The 21,966-nt window shown below is 33.6% G+C and overlaps 1 protein-coding gene and 1 long non-coding RNA gene across 2 annotated transcripts in view; one reads left to right on the top strand and one right to left on the bottom strand.

Annotated features, from left to right (window-relative positions):
- The first annotated feature begins 595 nt into the window (after positions 1-595).
- LOC107856893 (prothymosin alpha-like) lies at positions 596-4,167 on the top strand. The gene is made up of 3 exons (XM_016701861.2): positions 596-773; positions 861-922; positions 3,859-4,167. The coding sequence occupies exons 1-3, from the start codon at positions 596-598 to the stop codon at positions 4,165-4,167; spliced, it is 549 nt and encodes a 182-aa protein (XP_016557347.2).
- A 12,712-nt stretch (positions 4,168-16,879) lies between these two features.
- LOC124885631 overlaps positions 16,880-21,966 on the bottom strand; it is a 21,087-nt gene continuing 16,000 nt past the window's right edge. Inside the window, exon 2 of the long non-coding RNA XR_007042952.1 lies at positions 16,880-17,254. This is a non-coding gene — a long non-coding RNA (uncharacterized LOC124885631). The remainder of the gene's footprint in view (positions 17,255-21,966) is intronic.

The following is a 21,966-nucleotide window of genomic DNA, read 5'->3' on the forward strand; positions in this document are numbered from 1 at the left end:
TTAAGAGAAACTTAGTATAGTGCCCAATCATTAGTTATCAGGGACGAGCTTACTAGAGATATTCTACAGAGTCTTGACCATCAGCTCCAGAGCCATGGTAGACACCATATCTGGAGGAGCTTTTATGAGACTGCACTGGGAGGCAGCTTCAGAGATGTTAGATCAGATCTCACTCACTAACCAAGGGTGTCAAACTCAAGAGGCTGGGAGGGGGTCTGAAACTTATGCTATTGGTGCCTCCTGCGACCAAAAAGTAGTTGATGACACAGTAGCGCAAGAGATTATGTTGCTAAGAACTGATCTGAAGGTACTAGCAAAGCAGCTTGCAGCAGCGACTTATGAGAAAGTGAATTAAGTAGCTACATAGGGGTCATCCTCCAAAGCTTATGAATCAGAAGTAGAGGAGGAAGCAAATTATTTGGATCATCAGTTGGCGGGTTTCTGAACCCAAGGGCATGGGAACAAAGGTCAAAACTACTATGACAGATATAGGGACTATAGTGGAGAGGGAAATATTGATTGGAGAAATAATGATGACTATAGAGAGAAGGGAGATAGGTATATTCCACATGGCAGACGAGATGTAGAATCAAGAATGGAAGAAATGTTGGCTAAACTGGTGAAGGGTCAAGAAAATAAAGAGATCAACCTTAAGAAGATTAAGGCCGACATTTTAGGGTTGACTCAGAAGGTCGAGTCACATGCCATTGATATCAAGCAGTTGGAGCACCAGTTCGGGCAAATGTCAGCAATTCTAAACCAAAGGAAACCAGGTACCCATCTGAGCAACATGGTGTAAAATTTGAAAAATAATGGTTATGTACCTGCTATTACCACGAGGAGTGGTATCACTACTATAGATCCCCCATGTCCTACTGCAAAAGATGTTGATGATGATACATCCGCTAGTGAGTCCGGAAAGGTAACATAAAGGTAAAGCTTCTGAAGACAAAGGTAATAGTCCGGTCATTGAGCCAAAATTAGACTAATTCTGAGACCACCCCCACGTTACCCTCGGAGATTCAGGCAAAAGAAAGAAGAAGGTAAGTTTAAGCAATTTATTAAGATGTTGAAAGAATTGAGCTTGAACATACCTCTTCTTGAGGAGTTAGAGCAGATGCCTAGATATTCCAGGTTTATAAAACAATTGGTCACAAAGAAGAAATGAGCAAAAATTGAGGATATTAACGGTGTGGACCACTGTAGTGCAGTCATGCTAGGTCTTTGGAATAGAAAAGGGTAATCTCAGAGCATTCACTATAACCTACACTATTGGGTCATCCCGATTTTCCAGAGCCATTGTGATTTAGGGGATAACATTAATTTGATGTCATTGATTGTATACAAGCAATTGGTATTGAACCCTCCAGAACCAACTTTGATGCGGTTGTTAATGGATGACCGTATAGTGAAGAAGCCTATGGAAATATCATTTGATATGATGTGAGGGTGGATAACTTTATCTTTCTAACTAACTTTAACATCCTGGACTCTGAGGTTGACACTGAGATGCCAATTATATTAGGAAGACCATTTATGGCCACAAGTAGAGCTATAGTTGACATGGATAAAAGTGAGCTAAAATTTAGAGTCAACGATTAGGAGGTTATATTCAACATCTAAAATTCAATGAAGCATCCAATCGACATGAGGATAGTTTCGGTGATTGATTGTATTGATGACCATGGAGGATACTCCTATGGGTATCTTGATAAATTTTGAGTAGTCAAGATAACCAACACTATGCTGCGACATTACAACTGTTGAGATCTGCAATTGAATACAACTGAGGATACTCCTATGTTCTACCCATTGACTAAAACTGATGAGATGTGCAATTCCACATGTACCATTGGGATTCGACCCCAACCTTAATTGGGTTACTATATTTTGACAACGATCGTATTATCATCTAAAAGGAGGTGTTGTTTGTACATCATCATGATGCCACTGACACTACCATCTAGGAAGTAGCCAATTGAAGTGAAACATCCAGACCCTTCACAAACTTCAAAATCTTATTAGACTCAATGGCAATACTAGAAATATCGGCAATAGAATATTTGTACAAGGCATGAAAGTATGCCTTACACTCAGCAACAGTCATGGAGCCCTTTTTTAGGTGATCAAACTTGTCTCTCATCTGATCCTTTAAACTGAATGGCACAAACTAATCCAAAAAGGCCTCAACAAACTGATCCCAAGTTATCTCTAGCAAATCAAGAGGTCTGCAACTAATAAGTGACCTCTACCAATCTCTAGATATATCCCCCAGCTAGTAGGTAGTGTTGGAAACTCTATGTGACTCAAAAAATACAAGGTTATACAACTTCTATCGATAATCAATCAAGAAATTATGGGCATCCACACCCAAAACACCACCAAACTTGGGTGAACCCAAGGGAATAAATCTCTCAAACCTTTTGTGATCCTGAGAAAATATAATAGAACCCAAAGAAAAAGGAGGCATGGTGAATCTGGCAGGCTATGATCCTATCCGAGGAGGTAAAATAGATAAAGGTTGAACCCGTATACGCAGAATATCATACTTGGATGCTAGCACAGAAGGATGAGAAACACTTGGAGCCTGTGGAATCATAAGTAGATGTCGGTACCAATGAAGAAATCACACTCAGAGTTAAAGACACGCTATAAGCAGACACTGGCATAGATGGAGGTACAACGCTTAGAGCTGGAGGAATACCAGTTGCACTTAGGGGAACACCTTCCAAATAAGTCAGCAAACAAATCAATAAACCCTTCAAGACTAGGGTGAAAGAACTCTGTCGAACCTGAGTGGGTCTCACATCTTTAACATGCTCAACCTTGAGCTTAGGGGAGATCCCCTATTACTACCTCTAAAAGAGGATGATCCCCATGACCACACTCTACCTCGAACTTATTTATGACCCTACCTTGTCCCCTAGACTGGTCTCTCTCCTCGGGTGTCAGCTCTATATCCCTAGTCTCACTGGGTCTAGTCCTCACAAACTGTATAGCAAAGAGTGAAACTCAGTTTAGAATATAGGGTATGGAAAAACCTACACAATAAGGAACAAAACAAGGGAATTTTCCTAAAATATATCTTATAATCTTTCGAAGATAGATATGGACATAAATGTACTAATCTGCGAGACTATGCTAGACACCCTATTCTTACACTAGTGAGACTAATGAACCTGGCTGCTATGATATCAATTTGTCATGATCCAAGAACTTGAGTCATGATGAAACTTATCGCTCCTAAGCCTTGACAAGTAAGCAAATCACCCAAACTAAAATACAAATAAAATCACAACATAAATCTTAAGGCAAGACTTCTAGAAAGAAGTCAAACCATACATGCAAGAAGATAACTAAAGTCTACACAATAATAAAACCAAAACCATCCCTATCTACATACACTCAAAGTCTAAAAATACAACTGATAATTTAAAAAGGAACGCAAGTCTGTCTTTGAATAGATAACAAGATATAAACTAGATAGGATAGGAGAGGAAGTTAACATTGGAAGCATAGAGAGGCCACTACCTTGGATGTATCAAATCACCGCCTAAACTCAATTGTTGCATGACACACTCGTACATGAATCTATACCAAAATAGTACAACAAGGATGAGTACGGTCCAATTATACTTAGTAGGTATTATAGGCCAACTGAGCAAAGAAGAAAATAAAGTATATAAATAGACACTATGAGCATATCACTTATAAGCATAAAATATCCCAAACAACTCAAGTTTATTATGCAAATCATCCTAAAAGAAAAAGAAATAAGGTTGATTGATGGGTAGTTATAAAGACAAAGCCAATAGGAGTTTTAGATACAAGATACAATTTAGAAGTTGCTTATCAAAGAAGGAATCACGTGTTAGTACAATAATAGAGGAAGACCCAATTGATAGCTTATGGGATGACCAAGTTGATGGTGAAGAGGATAATGGAAGTAGATTTCAAGTTGTTGTAAATGAAAATAAACATGATTTAACTGAAGAGAAAGATAAAGATAAACCAAGCGAAGAAGAGGAAGATAATGAGGAGACAACAAGTGAAGAAGATGAGCAGGCGGAGTCATCAAACAAAGAGAAAGATATTTTTTATAGTCATGATTCACAAGATCACTATCTTACTCAAGAAAAGGACGAAGATGAAGATGATGAGGATTGAGAATATTAGTTTGTTTTTCTTATGTACAATACTATATTTGATTTGAGATATTGTGATTTTTATATCACTAAGGCCCTTATCAAGTATTTGTATCTTTTTTGATCTATGACTTTTCATAATCTGCCATCTGTTAAATTGAACAAAATATTCTTGTTTTACTTTGTCTTATCATCATTGATTTCCATTTATTTATGTTTGTAAATTAGTGGTGTATGAATTTCTTTCAACTATTAAAAAATGGTATGAACTATACTATGCAACTAATGATGAACTGAAGTTATCATCTATAATTTAGAGACTAATAGTCATTTCATAAGCTTAAAATTCAATTTAAGAAGGAATATGGAGGAATAATATATATATATATATATATATAGAGAGAGAGAGAGAGAGAGAGAGTTAATGAAAGTTTCCAGTTCTATGTCCAAATTATATTAATATCTATTTCATTATCAGCGAAAATGCTTATCACTAATATTTTTATTTCTTATTCTTTATTTTTTGCAGATGTCAACTGTAGGATGTAAAAAAGGTAGATAATTTAATAGTAAAGGAGGAAAGTCAAGTAAAAGAAATATATATACAGCAGAGCGACATACAGTTTAATTACCTCCCATAACTCCATCACGATCCCTTCAATCTCATGCAAGTTCACTTTATGTCAAGAACTCTCTCTTGCATCAACCTAATCCTGAAGTCAACTAAAATAATGTTGTGCCTCCCATAATACCATCACAAACCCTTTATTCTCATACTAGTCCACTTCATGTAAATGGGCCTTATTTACCATAACCTAGTCTTGATATCAATCAATCCTAGCCTCTTAACATTGAATCTCAACTTTAATTTAATCATTCCCAACCTATAAATCAAGAATTTGAACCATTGATGTCACCAATGGCCAATAGGACTCCAATCACCCCATCTACTATAGTTGACAATACAGATGATCATCATCAAATGTGGACTGTACTTGAAGATGATGGGTAATGGGACTAACCTATAAAACTACATATAATTAGGTGTACTATTTAGCTGTGCATATGTTTAATAAATACTATTTTATGTAGGTTTTATCCTCACAAGATAGTTATTGATGGTATTGCTAGTTGCATTCATACTAAATTTGAATTGGCTAGACCTTCATGGAAGAAGTTTCTAGAATCTACTCATCAAATGTGGTTTGAAGAATTCAAGGTAAAAAGATTTATAAATTATGGTTCATATTTAAATATAAGTGTGGGACTATTTGACTAATATAATATTCATTTGATATATGCAAAAGAAATTTAAATGGCTTCCATGCTATAACGATGCTATATGGCATAATTTTAACATAATGGGAGCTGCAAGAATGACTCAAATTTTTCAAGACATTAGGAAAAATTACCTCTAAATCCATTATGGATGGGTGATACAGTATTCAAGTAAATGAAGGAGTACTGGGAGTCTTCTACATTCAAGAAAAAGTTCGAACAAAATAAAAAGAATCGTAAATGTTGGTGCATCACTTCATACTAGTGGTTGTATACCTCATCGATTGATCTATAAGAGAATGGTAATTATCAATCTTCTTAAACATATTTCATTCAATAAAATAATATTATATTTAGTATTAATAACATATATATGTCTTTCTTTGATTATAGAAAGAAGCTACTAGAAAAGATCCTTCACTTTTAGAGTTTTATTTTCAAACTCATCGCAAGAAAAGGGATAAAAGTTGGGTGAATGACAAAGTTGAAGATACTTATGTAAGTCTTTGTTCACTCTATTCTTTTGTTAATTATGTGGGAAGACTAGACGAACCCAAAAATTTAGTTCTTTTTAAGGGGGTTTGAGAATATGGTTGTTAGAAGGAAAAAGTAAGATTCTTGAAACAATGTTGTATGTGGGTATGTTATTATTATTTAAATTGTGTGTCTATGTGATAAGAGTTTCAAGAAATGCATGGACCTTCACTCTTTCTTATATATATCTTCACTGTGTGTATGCATGTATTGGGGTTAGTGGGGGTATAAGGTGGGTGTGCGGCGGCGTAAGGGTGAGTGGGGCTACTATTTTCTGTGATTCATTTTGGTATTGTGCATGTGCAGCTATGGTAATGAAAGTTTCAAGAAAGGTTTGAAATTTTAGTATTTTCTTTTCTAGTTCTCTAGTGTGTGTAGGGGTGCGGTTAGCTAACTATTCTTTGTGATTCTTTTTGAGATTGTGCAGCTATGATGATAAAATTTTCAAGAAAATATTGAACTACAAGTGTTTTCTTTTTTGGTTCTTTGTTGTCAATGTGTGTATGGAGGGGAAGGGGGCGAGTAATTTAAATGAGGTCTTAGAGTAAATGTGATAAGAAAAATCTTTCAAGCCAACCCAATATGATCGACCACTGAATGAGCTGGGAGAAGTCAGACCCACTCATATCAAACCTAGATTCATCAAAGCAAAAAGTCCATAGATTGGTATTTAATAAAATATCAATGAAGATGGTAGCAAATTAATGCATCAAGTAAACTTTTATTATGATACTTGAATCATCAAATGGGAATCTTGTGGTACCCTATAAAAGTCTTACTAATTTCAACTCTCAGTTGCATGTTAAGGGGTCCAAAACTAGAAAATTTGGCCAAGTATTGGGGGCTTAGTCATTTCCAAGACCCCTGAACTTTGATGATTTTATTTTTGGTCTTTCCGGCCTCAGAACTTTGATTTTTGAGTTGATTCATGATTGGGGATGTTAAAAGTACATCTCGAGTGAGTTTTAAAATTTTTGGACGAGCGTAAGGGTATGTTTGAAAGCCCAAAACAGTGGCAGCACCGGGATTAGCCCACGCCGCAAGCTCCAGTGCACCGCTCCAGACCGCACGTCAGAGCCCATGTCGCGCCCTCTATTACAGCGGTCTGGAGCCCGTGCCTCACCCTTCATCGCGGCTAACTTCTGATTTTTGGCATTTTAAAGTTATTTGGGTCTTTTCCCTTCACCCAATCAGTCAATAACATGAAATTTAGGTTCCTAAAGAGCATTATTTGCTCTTTTAATCACTAATCCTCTCAAGAAATCCTTCCCCTTTCTCAAGAACAAACCCTAACCCATTCTCAAGCAATTGCAAATCTCAAGTTTCTAATCCACAAAATCATCATAAATTCGATAATTAAGGTATGTGTGATGTTCATATATGGGTTTTTTTAACCCATGGAGTTCAAGAATCCCTTTTTAGTTTTAAATTATGAGCTTTTACATGTTCAAGTTGAATTATCTCCATGAAGCTATTATTGATTTTGATTTTGAGTTATGTTTACAAGTGTTTTTGATGGGATGAGCCATTACATGTTTTGAATATTGAAATCTTCATATTGAAATACCTAATTTATGGTTTTAGTATTGTAATAATGTTATCCTTGTATGTTTTACCCATTACCATTTTTAAATTCATGACTCTTATGTGTTTGATGAAATGTCTAATTATTGGGTTTTTGAGCAATGATCCCCTACCATGGATTTTAAAGATTTATATGTCGTTATTGTTATTTTCATTCAGTGTTGGTGGGTTATGAATACCCGATACCTAGTTGTTCACATAATTTAAGTATCTTCAGAATGATTTTAGATAAATTATAAGCATTGTCTCAGTTAGTTGTTATAATCAATTGTTTGCTCAGTTAAGCTTAGTTCAGTCCAGTAAATAGTGTCATTCAGTTGGGAATGGGATTAAGCACCGAGCGAACCCATAGATGAGGGCATTCCTGCCAGTTTAGGGTTTGGCCCTTAGTAGCAATCTTTGAGTTACAGAACTATGTAGTGAGCGGAGGCTTGAGATGTCTTCCTACCAGTTTAGGGTTGACACCTATCACATAAGTTTCCTGCCAGTATAGGGTGACTCCTTAGTCCGTTGGGACACCAGTTTAGTGGATCTACATAGCCAGTGTTAGTACCCATGGCACGGTACTGACACCCTTCCAACTGGGGTTACAGGTTAGACCCCGATTAGCTCAGATTCGGGCATGTCAATTAGATGATACCTCCCACAGTCTCAGTGTAGTATTAAGTCTAGAATTTAGTTTAGGTTTGCTTGACCAAAGCATACAGATTACCAGTCATTCAGCTATCAGATTTTTAATATTTTGGTTTACAGATTATTTTAGAAATATATATATTTATGCTTAGTCTTGCATTCTCGGATATTTTAGTTTCCATGCATTCATGTTCAGTTATCTCATGCTATACAGTTAGTCCTTATTTTGCATGTACAGTACCTTATATATTTCAGCTTATCCTTATTGCATATACCAATACATTCAAAGTAATGACCGCATACTCTTCTTTGCGCTATGATGTCTTATATTATAAGATCGGACGCTTAGTTTTCTGACTGTACTTAGACAGTCCAGTGCTTCAGCAGTAGCAATAGTGGTGAGTCATCATCTATCGATGATTTGTTGTGTTTATTCAATTATTTTTGTATTTTTGTCCAGTTAGTCAGTTGGAGTCAGTTGGGGCCTGTCCCATCAACTCCTCAGTTAGTTTAGAGGCTTTTTAGACATTTAGATAGTCAGTTTATCAATCTTATTATTATGTTTCAGTATTTTATCAGACGTTATAGACTTATGACTTTATCGTATTTTCAGTAGTCTGACATTATGGATTTATCAGTTGTTTTTAGTGCATGTCCTTTATTATTATGATATTCAGTGCTCACAGTAGGTACCAACTCATGAGTTAGCTTGTGATCACTTGTGGCCGTAAGCACTATTTTTGCGACTAGGGGTAGCCTCGGGTTATGACAAATCTCATTTCTTCCTTCACTCCCATGTAGTTATCCTTATTCAAATCCATTACTCTAAGTGATACAGAATGGGAAATACACAAATATTCATGAATTAATTACCTTCGAAGTACCACGACAACGGTAAATATTAAATTTTAGAGAAAAACCCGATTGAACATACATAGGTGTTCGCAATGGAAAAAAAATAGGAAACCTGATAAGAATGAGTAAGAAGCTATTAATCCTTAAACCCCAACCCCCCAAAAAAATACTATAGAGATGGTGTTGGAATACATAAATATCAGCTCTTGGTTGGTTTTTTCCAGATCAAAGAAAGCCTGTGCAACAGACTCCTCAAACTCAGTAGGTTCAGCATTTTTATCTTTGTGAATATTTTGCCTTGATATGTACATCCTCACAGATCTCTTTACTTCATGTGAGAGGTAACTACAGGGCTTTGTTTTCATAGAAATGATGCTATTAAATAGTACCTAAATAAGAAAATATGACATTCTTTTTTAGACGAATAAAAAAGAAAAGTATGCCACATAATTGGGACAGAGGGAGTAGTTTAGAGTTAAGGTTGAGAAAGGATATTTAGAAGTTGAAGTTGTGTGTTTGGACATGAAAATAATATTGAGGTTTCATGACTAAAATTACAAAGAACTTGAAAACTCCTCATGTGTTTCAAATTTCAAATTTTGTGTTCCAAATTTTTCTTGAAGCTTTTGCATAGGAATCTTAGACTATTTGTACATTGATTGATACTTTTTCTTGAAACTTTTATTTTGCAGTTGCATAGGAATCTTAGACTTTTGTTATTTGTACATTGTTGGAGTGGAGGTAGCTAGAATCCTCATATGATTCTATCTCGGTGGTACTCATGTGACACGAACATTCTTGCATCAAAATTATGTATAAAAATGAGACTAGAAATAACAAAAAAATTCTAGTCTTTGTTGATCTCATGCATAGATAATTATACAAAAGTTATTGTGTTTGTGATTACTCTTATGCAGTGCATACAAGTAGCTATGTTTGTGGAAAATGTCATAGCTGACATAAAGCCATAATTATTAGCCATACAATAATAGACAATCAATACTTTAATATAGCTTCTGAGCAAATAAACTAAGTATCAAACCTTTACTTACTAAAATCTCAAAGCAGGTACAGAGACATAGTTTTATTGCTGAAAACTTAACCTTAAAAATCAAATAAATCGAATGATATACACAGAAATGTTATACTAGGAACTTTCAACTGGAACATAAAATTTTCTTGTACAAAGCTTTAGTTAAATAAAATAAACCTGTTGATATACACAGATGCATAGCTTTAGTATATCTTACTATTTGGTAATGCTAATGCATGCTATTCTTTTAGCCAACTCCTCATGTAGTGGCACATTAGCCCTGTAACTTTTACATTTTGTTTTAGCTATGATTCATTGTTGTATTTTTGTGTCTAAATGAAAGGTAAGTGTAACCATGCATACACTAATCCTATGTCATAATTGTTTGAAGATACATATAGTAGAGAAAAGAGCTGCCTTTATTATTTTATATTGCTTCTTTGTTATTATTTTTACATATCTATTTTTTGGTATATTGTGAGACCAAAGATATTAATTTAATAATATATGTTCTATTGGCATTATATATGATTTCAAATAACCTATTTTTTGTACAGAATGAATTTGAAAGAAAGAAACAAGAAAGATTAGTTGCTCGAAGTGCATTAGCTGCGAATGAAGAAACTAATTCAGCTGGTCAATCTTTATTAAGTGAAATGGATATCTGGGTACAATCTGTTGGTGGAAATAAAAAGGAAAGAATCAAAGGTCTTGGCTCCTTGGGTAGAACTATAAAGGCATCTAAGTAATCAATATCCACTTTGCCATAAGAAATTGATGAGATGGTCAAGGCTCAGGTAAATGCTTCAAATGCTAATTTATATGCTCAGTTGCAGAATGAACGACAAAAATTAAGAGGATGAGGAAGGAATTTGATCTATTAAAAAACATGTATACAAGGAATCATCTCAAGAAAATAGTTAAGCTAATGATCAGGATGAAAGTGATGACGACTCTAATAATGTGATTGAAAGTAATTCTGATCGTGATATGTGAATCAAAGTGGCACGATCAGGATTGACATGGCTGAAAGTATCATTGAGGATTCAGATTTAAAATATTTTATTTTTGATCATTTAAGAATCATACACTATTGATGTGGATGATAATGATTATGGTTTTTGGTTAGTATACTATTGATGAGGATGTTATGGATTATGGTTTTTTGTTAGTTTTAATGATTTACATTAGACTTGTGTTGAATGATGTTTTTCAAAACTACTATAGGTTTCAAATACATCCTTTTCTAATTGTAACATTTACCTAGCGATTTGCATGTGAATTATTGCTTGGGAATTTCCATGGGGTTGTACATGCTAAATATTCATAAAAAAATTGTGATAATTTATTACTTGCAAATTTACTTGAAGTTTTTCATAAGAATTATTTGTGAGATTTTAGCATAAAAATTTGCAAGTAATTTTCTTTTGTTAATTAGAAAATTTCACCTCCAAACTTCCTACGAGTTTAGTTAGAGATCTTTATAGGGAACTACTTGCCAAATTTTTTCTATGAAAATTCCATTTCGTATGAAATTCTACCAAAAAACTCTTGCAAATTTTTGATAGTTAATTGTAGAAAAATTCAAAAGTAATGTACATGCGGATCTATTTTCCCAAGTAAATTACCTAGGGAATTTCTAAATTCCCAAGTAACAGTTACCTACGAAGGTTTTTCCATCTGATTTCAATTGGAAGGAAAATTCATAGGTAATCAAATTACATGGGGATTTTTCTATATTATACCTATGAAAATCCCCATGTAATCAACACTTTTCTTGTAGTGACGGGAATGTATACTAGTATATATATATATATAAAGCAAAACTAAAAGCACCATAAGAAGTCAAGTGGTAGCACAATAGAAAGCCACGTGGTAGTTTTTAGGACAAGGTTATAAACATTGTAATAAAATTTTTGAATTTAAAGATTAAATATTTGAATTTGAAATACCCTATCCTTTTTTTAAAAAATATTATCTTAATAAATAATATTATTATTATTGATTGAGAGTAAAGACGAAGAGGAGAAGCGGGTGAATAGGGAGGGTTACAAAGTAGTTAGGAAGGAGGCAAAGTTAGCAGTTATGGCTGCTAAGTCAGCAGCGTTCGAGAGCTTATATGAGGGTTTAGAAGAGAAAGGCAGGAAAAAGAAGTTGTATAGGCTGGCTAAGGCTAGAGATCAGAAGGTTCGTGACCTCGATCAAGTAAAGTGCATTAAGGGGGATGATGATAGTGTTTTGGTGGAGGATGCTCACATTAAACAGAAATGGAAGAAGTACTTTCATAGCCTTTTGAACAAGGAGAGGGACAGAAGTGTTGAGTTAGGAGAGCTGGAGTACTCAGAGGAGAGTCGTGATTTCTGTTGCTATAGGTATTTTGAGGTTGAGGAGCTAAGAGAGGCTATTCATAGGATGCAGAGGGGTAGGGCGACGGGGTCTGACGAGATCCCAGGGGACTTTTGGAAGTATGCTAGTGGGGCAGGTTTAAGGTGGCTGACTGATTTATTGAACAGCATTTTCAAGACTGCGAGAATACCTGAGGCTTGGCGAATACCTGAGGCTTGGCGATGGAGTACATGATCCCATTATATAATAACAAGGGTGATATTCAGAGCTGCAACAACTATAGGGTTATTATGCTCTTGAGTCACACTATGAAGATTTGGGAGAGATTAGTTGAGAGAAGTTGAGGAGGGTAGTGTCCATATTGGAGAATCATTTTAGTTTTATGCCTGGTCGCTCAACGACAGAGGCAATCCACCTGGTAAGGGGACTAGTGGAGCAGTATAGAGAAAGGAAGAGAGATTTTTACATGGTATTCATCGACCTAAAAAAGGCATATGATAAAGTCCCGAGGGAGGTTCTGTGGAGATACCTGGAGGTGAAGGGGTCCTAGTAACTTACATCCAAGCTATTAAGGATATATACGATGGAGGGAAGACCCGGGTGAGGATGGCGGGAGGAGACTCTGAGCATTTTCCGATCAAGACAGGGTTGCATCAGGGTTCGACCCTTAGTCCCTTGTTATTTGCATTGGCGATGGACATTTTGACACAGAGTATTCAGGGCGAGGTTCTTGGTGTATGTTTGATTGATGAGATGGAGAGGGTTATGAATGACAAATTGGAGATTTGGAGGCAAACCCTTGAGTCTAAGGGGTTCAGGTTGAGTAGGTCCAAGATGGAGTATTTGGAATGCAAGTTTAGTGACTTGAGGTAAGAGAAGAAGTGGTGGTGAGGTTGGATGCCCAGGAAGTTTGTAGAGGGATAGTTTTAAGTATCTTTGGTCTACGATTTAGGGGAACGGGGAGATAGATGAGGATGTTTCTATGCGTATTGGAGCAAGTTGGATAAAGTTGAGGCTCACCTCGGGAGTGTTGTGTGATAAGAAGGTGCCTCTTAATCTTAAAGGTAAATTCTATAGAGTGGCAGTCTGCCGGCCATGTTGTATAGAGCGGAGTGTTGGCCAGTCAAGCACTTTCACATCCAAAAATTGAAGGTGGCAGAAATGAGGATGTTGCTTTGGATGTATGGTCTTATTATAGGAGACGGAGTTAGAAATCAAGTTATCTGGGAGAAGGTGGGAGTGGCTTCAGTGGAGGACAAGATGAGGGAAGAAAGCCTGAGATGGTTTGGGCATGTGAGGAGAAGGGACACGGATGCCCCAATTTGTAAGTGTGAGAGGCTAGTTTTAAATGGCTTCAGGAGGAATAGAGGTAGGCCAAAGAAATACTGGAGGGAGGTGATTAGACATGATATGGAGCAGCTTCAGCTTACTGAGGACATGACCCTAGATAGGAAGGTATGGAGGTCGCGGATAAAGGTAGAAAGCTAGTGTGAGTGTGTGGGGTGTAGCAAGCGGTTAGGTAAGACCTTGTGTTGCTGGGCTAGTAATCTTAGGAATATTAGTATTCTTAGGTGTCTTTGGTATGTGCGAGTATGTTACAACTAGGTAGGTGTCCTTCATATTTTTTTTTTGCATACTTCTTATTTTCTCTCTTTCGTGTTGCCCTACTTATCGTATGTCGTATTTTCTCTGTTTTCTAGTGACAGTATTTCTTATCATGGATTTTCTGTTGTGTCATTCATCCCCTTGTTACTGTTATGTATCTCGAGTAGGGGTCTATCGAAAACAGACTCTCTACTTCTTCGGAGGTAGCGGTATGGTCTCCGTACATCTTACCCTCCTCAAACCCTACTTTGTGGGTATACACTGGGTTTATTGTTGTTGTTGTTGTATTATCTTAATAAATAGAAACCCAGAATTGAAGAGTTCTAATAGATTCTTACTTTTTCAAACCTATATCTTATAAAATTATATTATATATATATATTTATATATATATATACCCTCCCCAAACCCCACTAAGTGGGAATACACTGGGTATGTTGTTGTTGTTGTATATATATGTGTATATATACATATAGATAGAGAGAGAGTTTATTTACATAATAATAATCTCTTTCTCTAATATATTAAAAGTGTGAAGGGCCTTAGAAATGTTGTTTGAACTTTTCACCCTTCATTAAAAGGCTCAACAATAGACAAAATCGTCTTTTTATTTTTTTCTGAAATAATTATATATTATTTAAATGAAAATGATTTTCTTATTATAGATGAATTCTTAATTGTATGGTAATGTTTCTTTTGATTCGTGAGTTTTTTTCGTCAAAAAAAGATATGTGAATTCTCCTAACAAAAAGGTCCTTATTGATTTTTTTTGTTGACTTTTCAAAAAAAAAAGGCAGAAATATATGGAAATATTCAAATTTCTACTGAAATAATAATTACTATCCATCTCAAATATTATTAGTTAGTATACTAAAAAAAGGTCTAGCCTAAATAGAGGAAAATATACAACGTGACTTCTCCTAAACAAAAAAAAGGGCTGACCAAAATATTAGGAAATATACAAATAATAATAATTAGTATCTTTTTTTATTTATGAATCATCTACTTCTATAAAAAGAATTATACTTTGAATTAGAATCTTTTTTTTTCATATAAGTATTTTATCATCCTTATCTATAATCTATAATATAGTAAAAGTGTGAAACCCCTTAGAAAAGTGATTTGAACTTTTTGCCCTTCATTAAAAGGTCACTTAATAGACAAAATTGTCTTTTCACTATTAAAATAAATATATATAAATATAAAAAATATATGGTAAGGTTTTCTAATTTTAGTTGAATTCCTTGTTGGGTTGAATACATAACTTTTCCATAAAAAAAGGGTCGTAATTTTCTTAAAAAAAATTGAAAGAGGCCGGTTGAACCTGGCTTTTCTAATTGGACTCCTTTTTGGTTTATGACTCTACTTCTATTTATATTTAAAAAAAAAAAAAAAAACTTATTACAATTTTTTTGTATCGGCTTATGAATAATAGTTGGTTCACCATGAGAGCTATGTGGAAAAAAAGGTGTATGAAGAGGAAATGTTGAAAGTTGAGGCAGAGATCCAAGTAGAATACTAGGCAAGATCAGGTAGAATAATATTTGATAGTTCTCAGCATTATTAGCTTTTGATATAATCTTATATTATGTAGTTGTATATTAGTTTTGAGAAGCCAAAACCATATCTAATAGGTGGCGCGGGGTGTTTTCCCATCTCCTCTTTGATTTGATTTTTGTGGCATTTGGTTGAAACTCTTGAAGGTGATTATAATATGAGATTTTTGCAATTTGTATGCTTCCTTTGTGTATAAATGGATAATAGTGAATGTAAATTGAGCTGATTTGTAAACTAGAAGGCCTAGCATTGCTACTATACACGGTTAGGATCTAATTGGAGGAAGAAGCATTGTATTCATATGTAGAAAATTATGTGAAATATAACTCATAGAGTCATATAAAGACTAAAATGATGAATGTTGTTAAAGTCCAATTATCATGCAGTTTAGTAAGGGAAAATACATATTTTGTCTTCTAAATTTGTCTCTAGAAAACTCGAAATCACCTAAACGTAATCGTCTTTTCACTATATTTTTTTATTTTAATGATATTAAATATTCACGTTAAGTAATCCTAATATTTAGTTATTTGTTTTGTATTTCAAGTTGGGTTGTATAGGAATTCAATACTGCTACCTATTTCAACTTAGGAATTCAATACTGCTACCTATTTCAACTATGGTCGGGCATAATAAGAAGTAAATATTTCGTAAATAACGTTGTATAAGAAAAATAATATTAGTAAAAATTCGACCAAATCGGATCGGATTAGATTAGAACCAACCCAAGATAGGTGTTGTCCCAAGGAAAACCCGAGATAAGAGGATGTACTCTCGGGCAGGCAAAGGGAATGGCCTGAGAATGCCAATGATGGTAACCGTGCATAGAAGGACAGGCAAAAGGAGAATGTATTGGAGTTCTCTGGTGCATAAGCAACCCAACTCCATTTGAACTGCGTCAAGCACACAATGTTGGGTTGGCATTCACCAACGACATAGTAGCAGGTGGCATTCTCCTATTGGCCAGAGATAGTCCTTGTACCCTATAAATAGTCCCCCCACATTATAAGGGCATTTGATCCCGACTCATCTTTTTTTTCAATCAATAAAAATCTTTAGCTTCGTTCTTATGTTTGCTCTATAGTTTTAGTTACTTTTTACTTGCATATTGTTGTTGCGCTCATTCATCTAGCAATCATGGTTATGATTTGCTCATATCTAAGAAACTAAGGACTATATTATCATTTAGATTTGCTTTCGCGCTCGGTCTTTTGATTGATTTAAGTGGTTTATTACGAGCATATCAAGTGTGTCCACACATATACAATATCTCTATAGTGAAATACATTGCATCTATGAGCTTTACAAGTATATCCACATGTATATATTAAGTTTTTGCAAAAGAGTAAAAAAGAATAGATGAATTGAGAGTTAAAGTAGACATCAAAAAATTTTATGTCCTTGGTTTTGCTCAGAATAGGATCATAAGAGCATCTGTATTAGCAACTTTATAATGTATGCTAGCATGATATCCTGGAACACATGAACAATTGATTCTTGAGTCACATGAACGTAGTGGGCTCTGTAGCAAAATAAACTGCCCTACAATCTGGAAGTAGAGCTAAATAATTTGGAAGTAAAGCTAAATCGAGGGAGGGGAACAAGATTAGATGGGCTTTGCTTCTTTTGACTTGTCCCAGATTTTCCTTTGCAGCTGTTTAGTCTACTCATCAAGCCAATGCTCCTGAAATACAATATCTTTGCGATTAGGAAATGTTTCATACTTTTGTGAAGCCAACAGTTTAATTTACTCTTTTCGACAATTTCTACCAATAGAAATGTGCAAAATATGTACCAAATAGATAAATATTAAGAAGTCGAGATAGCTCAGGTTGTAGATGCAACACATGCACATACTAGACAGAGAAATCTAGATCGAGTACATAAAAGAGAGATCAGTTAAAGCATGCCAGCAAACACAGACCGGAGAGGTATATATTGAGAGCCATCATGGACATGAATAAACTATTTTGAACGATCATCCTAATAGTAATATGTTCTATAATCTTTAACTACTTAACTTATATCTTTTAGTTGTATATCTAAAATTGTAGAGAATAACATACTTTATTTTTGTGAAGCCTTGATTTTACTTTAGGGTTGATCAACAAATTGCAAAGAGATTGAAATATAAAAATTTCATTAACAAAAAGTGGTGTACATGCTTAAACTATGCAATGCAATCTTTGATCCATTATGATCAAAGAAGATATTTTCAGGAAGGCACCCAATGGCATTGCTATAAAATGATTTTGGTTCGAAGTGTGAATTTGACTCGATTATTATTTTCAAAAGTTAAACGTAAAAAATTTATATGCAGAAACTATAGATGCTGGAGACTGGGTTACATGAACTTGAACATACTAAAAAAAATTTTAGCATGAATTCGGTATGAGTTTTAGAAGTCAAAAAATACGGCTCAGAAGAACAGTTGGAATCAAAGGAAATTGAAGAACACAGTTTCAAAGAGCAATTGAGATCGAAGGAAATTAAAGAATACAACTCATAAGAAGAGTTGGAATTAGAGTGAACCAGAACCATTACAGACATCTTAAAGTGTCATTTTCATTTATTTATTTATTTGGAATTATTTTATTTATATATCATAATGTAGCAAAATATATAAGCACTTGATCAATTAACAAGCAATTAACACAAGTATATGTTTTGCTGCAAAGATTTGAGGACACTGGATCGGCACATGTTATTAGATGTGATTTGGTTATCAATTCTCAAGGATTTTTGTGAAAGACAGGAAAATTCAGGTACATGACAATGGTTGTTACGATGCATCAATATTTTCTTTTTTTTTTTATGATCATTTAAATTCATTCCTTGATATCACCATTTTACTTTGTGAACCATGTAAAGAACATGCCAAAGTGTAAAAATTTTTGTTATGCCATTTACCGAGTGTTTTTAAAAGATGACATCAAGGTTCAAGAGCAATAATGGGCATCTCGTGATGAAACTTGTAGGTTTATCACTGTGTGTGAACTTTTTAGAACATTTCAATCATTTCATATTGGAAGGAAGCTTGGTGATAAGCTTGTTGTTCCCTTTGACAAATTCAAGAGTCACCCTGCTGCTTTAACCATCAAGAGGTATAGTATTATGGTATTAGTAAGAAAGAACTCTTAAAAGACTACACAACATTGGGCATATGTAATCTAAAGTTTCTGTTGTTTTGAAAGAATAAGATGTTAAGCTCAGATTTGAAGTTTATTCTTGAATTTTATTTTATAAGTTCCTCTCAACTCCACTGACACAAATACATTAGGAGTGTCATTATTATCGCATGGAATCTTCCTAGAAGCAACATGGTATTGGATTAGAGCAGGAGCTACCGGTATATCAATTTATCTTCAAGTAAAATTTTATATGCTCCATTTGTTCACCGTATGAACTTTGGTCAAATATTTTAAATGAACTTTTTGTCATATCAATATGAGAAAGATTACAACTTAGCTTATAATATTTTAAGTATAATTTTTTAACATCTAAATTTATAATTTAGAATATTGGATTAATATATTTTTTTCCTATCCTCAACATTAATTGCTATTAACATAATTTATTCTTATACTCAATTTTATACATTTTTTTGTAAATGTAAAACGTTGCACGTACCGTAAACTTGATTAAGAGTGAAGGACCTTAGAAATGTTATTTGAACTTTTAGCTCTTCATTAAAAGAAAAATTGTCTTTTTACTATTTTTCTAATATTTAAGAATTAAAAATTAACTAAATATTTATAGTAAAACCCTTCCTTATTTGAAGTCATCATATTTAGTGACAACTGATACCTTTTTCATTCGTTTAAGAAGATTTGAAAAAACTAGAAATAAATATGAAAATGTTAGAATAGAAAAATACAAAAAGTATCAAATTTTTAAAAGTACCAAATTTTTAAAAGTTTTAAGTAATTAATCAAATATTTCTAAAGATTTAACTTTAAAAATAAGAAAAAAATTTAAATATAGAAAGAAAAAATCGTACTACAAATATGGTTCAAATCGATGTATATCTGTTAGTCTCTAGCAGCAAAAAAAAGAGGTATTGCATGACAAATGCAAAAGTGACGATCCATTAACGACTTAAAATTTCTGGTGGTAAAATATATATGATTACAATAAAATATATGTTATGCTTACATTATTATATTAAAGTGCAAAGGATCTTTGATAAATGATTTGAACTTTTTGCACTTCATTAAAAAATTTCGCAATAGATAAAATCGTTAATTCTAAAGAATCAAAGGTTACTCGTGCGAGGCACGTGGAGTTAATCTAATAATGCTTAAAATCAAGAAATCCTAAATATATAATAGGAGGAAAATATAACTTTTATAATTAAAAGTCCTAAAATATATGGTAAGAAAAACATGCATGGTAAGATATATTAAGAGAAGTATTAATCAAATTGACTACAATTTCACTTTTAAAATCTTTTCTTATTTAAATATATGAATTTCCAAAATTAGAAAAAAAAAATAGAAAGTATAAAGGATGGCAGTTTTGTTTGGGGCTTCAGGGGATTTTTTTGGTTATAAAAATAAAATTTTAAATAGAATTTATAAGTCAAAAAGGATTTACAAGGAAAAATTTTCATATCGACCAATATCAATTTACAATATATTTTTTTCTCTTGGCACATATTTTAAAATTCTTTTATTTTTTAATGAATAATTAAGAATTGAAGAAAATAGGATAAAAGAACTAATTAAAATATGTAAGGTATCGTGCTAATCTAAAGTAACTTTTATTAGATTATATAATGTTTTAAAGGCGAAATTCTTCTAATTTATGAATCAAGTTTTTGTAATATCCTAATTTTTATCTGCAAGTTATATTTAATATTATTGCATGTCTGTGATATATATTTGTTTTCAGAAATTTATGATCTTTCTTATACATGTGCAATAGATCGGAGAGTGTGGTGGTCAAGGATTAGTGTAGAAGGTTAAATTCTTTTTAATTTGTGAATCATAATTTTGTAATATCGTAACTTTTATGTGCAATTTAGTTCTAATATTTTTGCATGCCCGTAGTTATTTGTGTTTAAGAAATTTGTGATTCTTTTCTATATAGGTACATTAGATAGGAGGGTATGGAGGTCACGAATTAGGGTAGAAGTTAAATTCTTTTTGTTTATGAATCATATTTTTATAATGTTGTAGCTTTAATGTACAATTTAATTATAATGTTGCATGTCCGTAGTATATTTATTTTAGAAAATTTATTCTTTTTTTATGCATGTGTATTAGATACGAGGGTATGAAGTCACAAATTAGGATAGAAAATTAGCAGATAATTATGCTTTGACTTGTTTTTCGAGTAGGTTTAAGTTTGATGGGAGTCTGAGAGCATTATGTCTATCGTTGTTTTAGCCTCATACATGTATTTTATTGCTTTTGATGCATATTACAATCCATTATATATTGTGATTCAGTTATCGCATTATTTCTCTAAACGTTGTCTATTGCTTTTCTTACTAATTGACATGTTTTCTTCAATATTTTCTTAATATAGGATACTAACGTTGAAATTTTCAGGGGAACTTAGTAGCTTAGTTGGCTAGTTACCTGAACTTCCACCTTTTTTGTGAAGGTTCGATTCACCACATTGTAATCCCCTCCCTCATTCCCCTTCCCCTACCCCCATTTAAAAAAAAATAACATTGAAATTTTCATGACGGTGATTTTATGAAGTAGCGAAAAGAATAGTTTCATTGTTAGAAATTCTAATAAATCCTCCACCACGTTGCCGCCAAGGTTTTCAAGCATAATAGTTTCATCAATTTCATTCGCCAACTTAAAATATATGTAAGTATCTTTTTACTTCTAATCTATATCTAATAATGTTATCCATTCTAGATTATGAATATTTTCTATGTGTTAGCTTCATTTTTATTAGTTAGGATTTAAGTAGTCCAATTCAAAATTTTATTTTGGATTATATTAAGATTCACGCCTTGATGATCAGTTAAAATATACGTGTAATGCACGTATTCTAAACTAGTAATAATAATAGTGGTACTACGTAATAGTAGCACAAATATTGATAGTAATAATAAATAATAATTGGAGGAGGAGTATGTATAGTTGATAATAAAATTAAACAAACAACAACAACAACAAACCCAGTGTATTTCCACATAGTGAGGTCTGAGGAGGGTAAGATGTACGCAGTCCATACCTCTACCTCTAAAGAAGTAGAAAGGTTGTTTCCGATAGACCCCCGGCTCGAGACACGAAATACTAAACAAATTCATAGTAAAGCATGGAACAAGATGGCATAACATAAATACGACACCCACAAGTAATAGTAAACAGAGAAAAGTAAACAGATTCGTAATAAAGCATGAAACAAGGTATCATAACAAGAATGATACCC

The sequence above is a fragment of the Capsicum annuum genome, chromosome 7 (genome assembly GCF_002878395.1).
Source record: "Capsicum annuum cultivar UCD-10X-F1 chromosome 7, UCD10Xv1.1, whole genome shotgun sequence".
Lineage (NCBI taxonomy): Eukaryota > Viridiplantae > Streptophyta > Magnoliopsida > Solanales > Solanaceae > Capsicum > Capsicum annuum.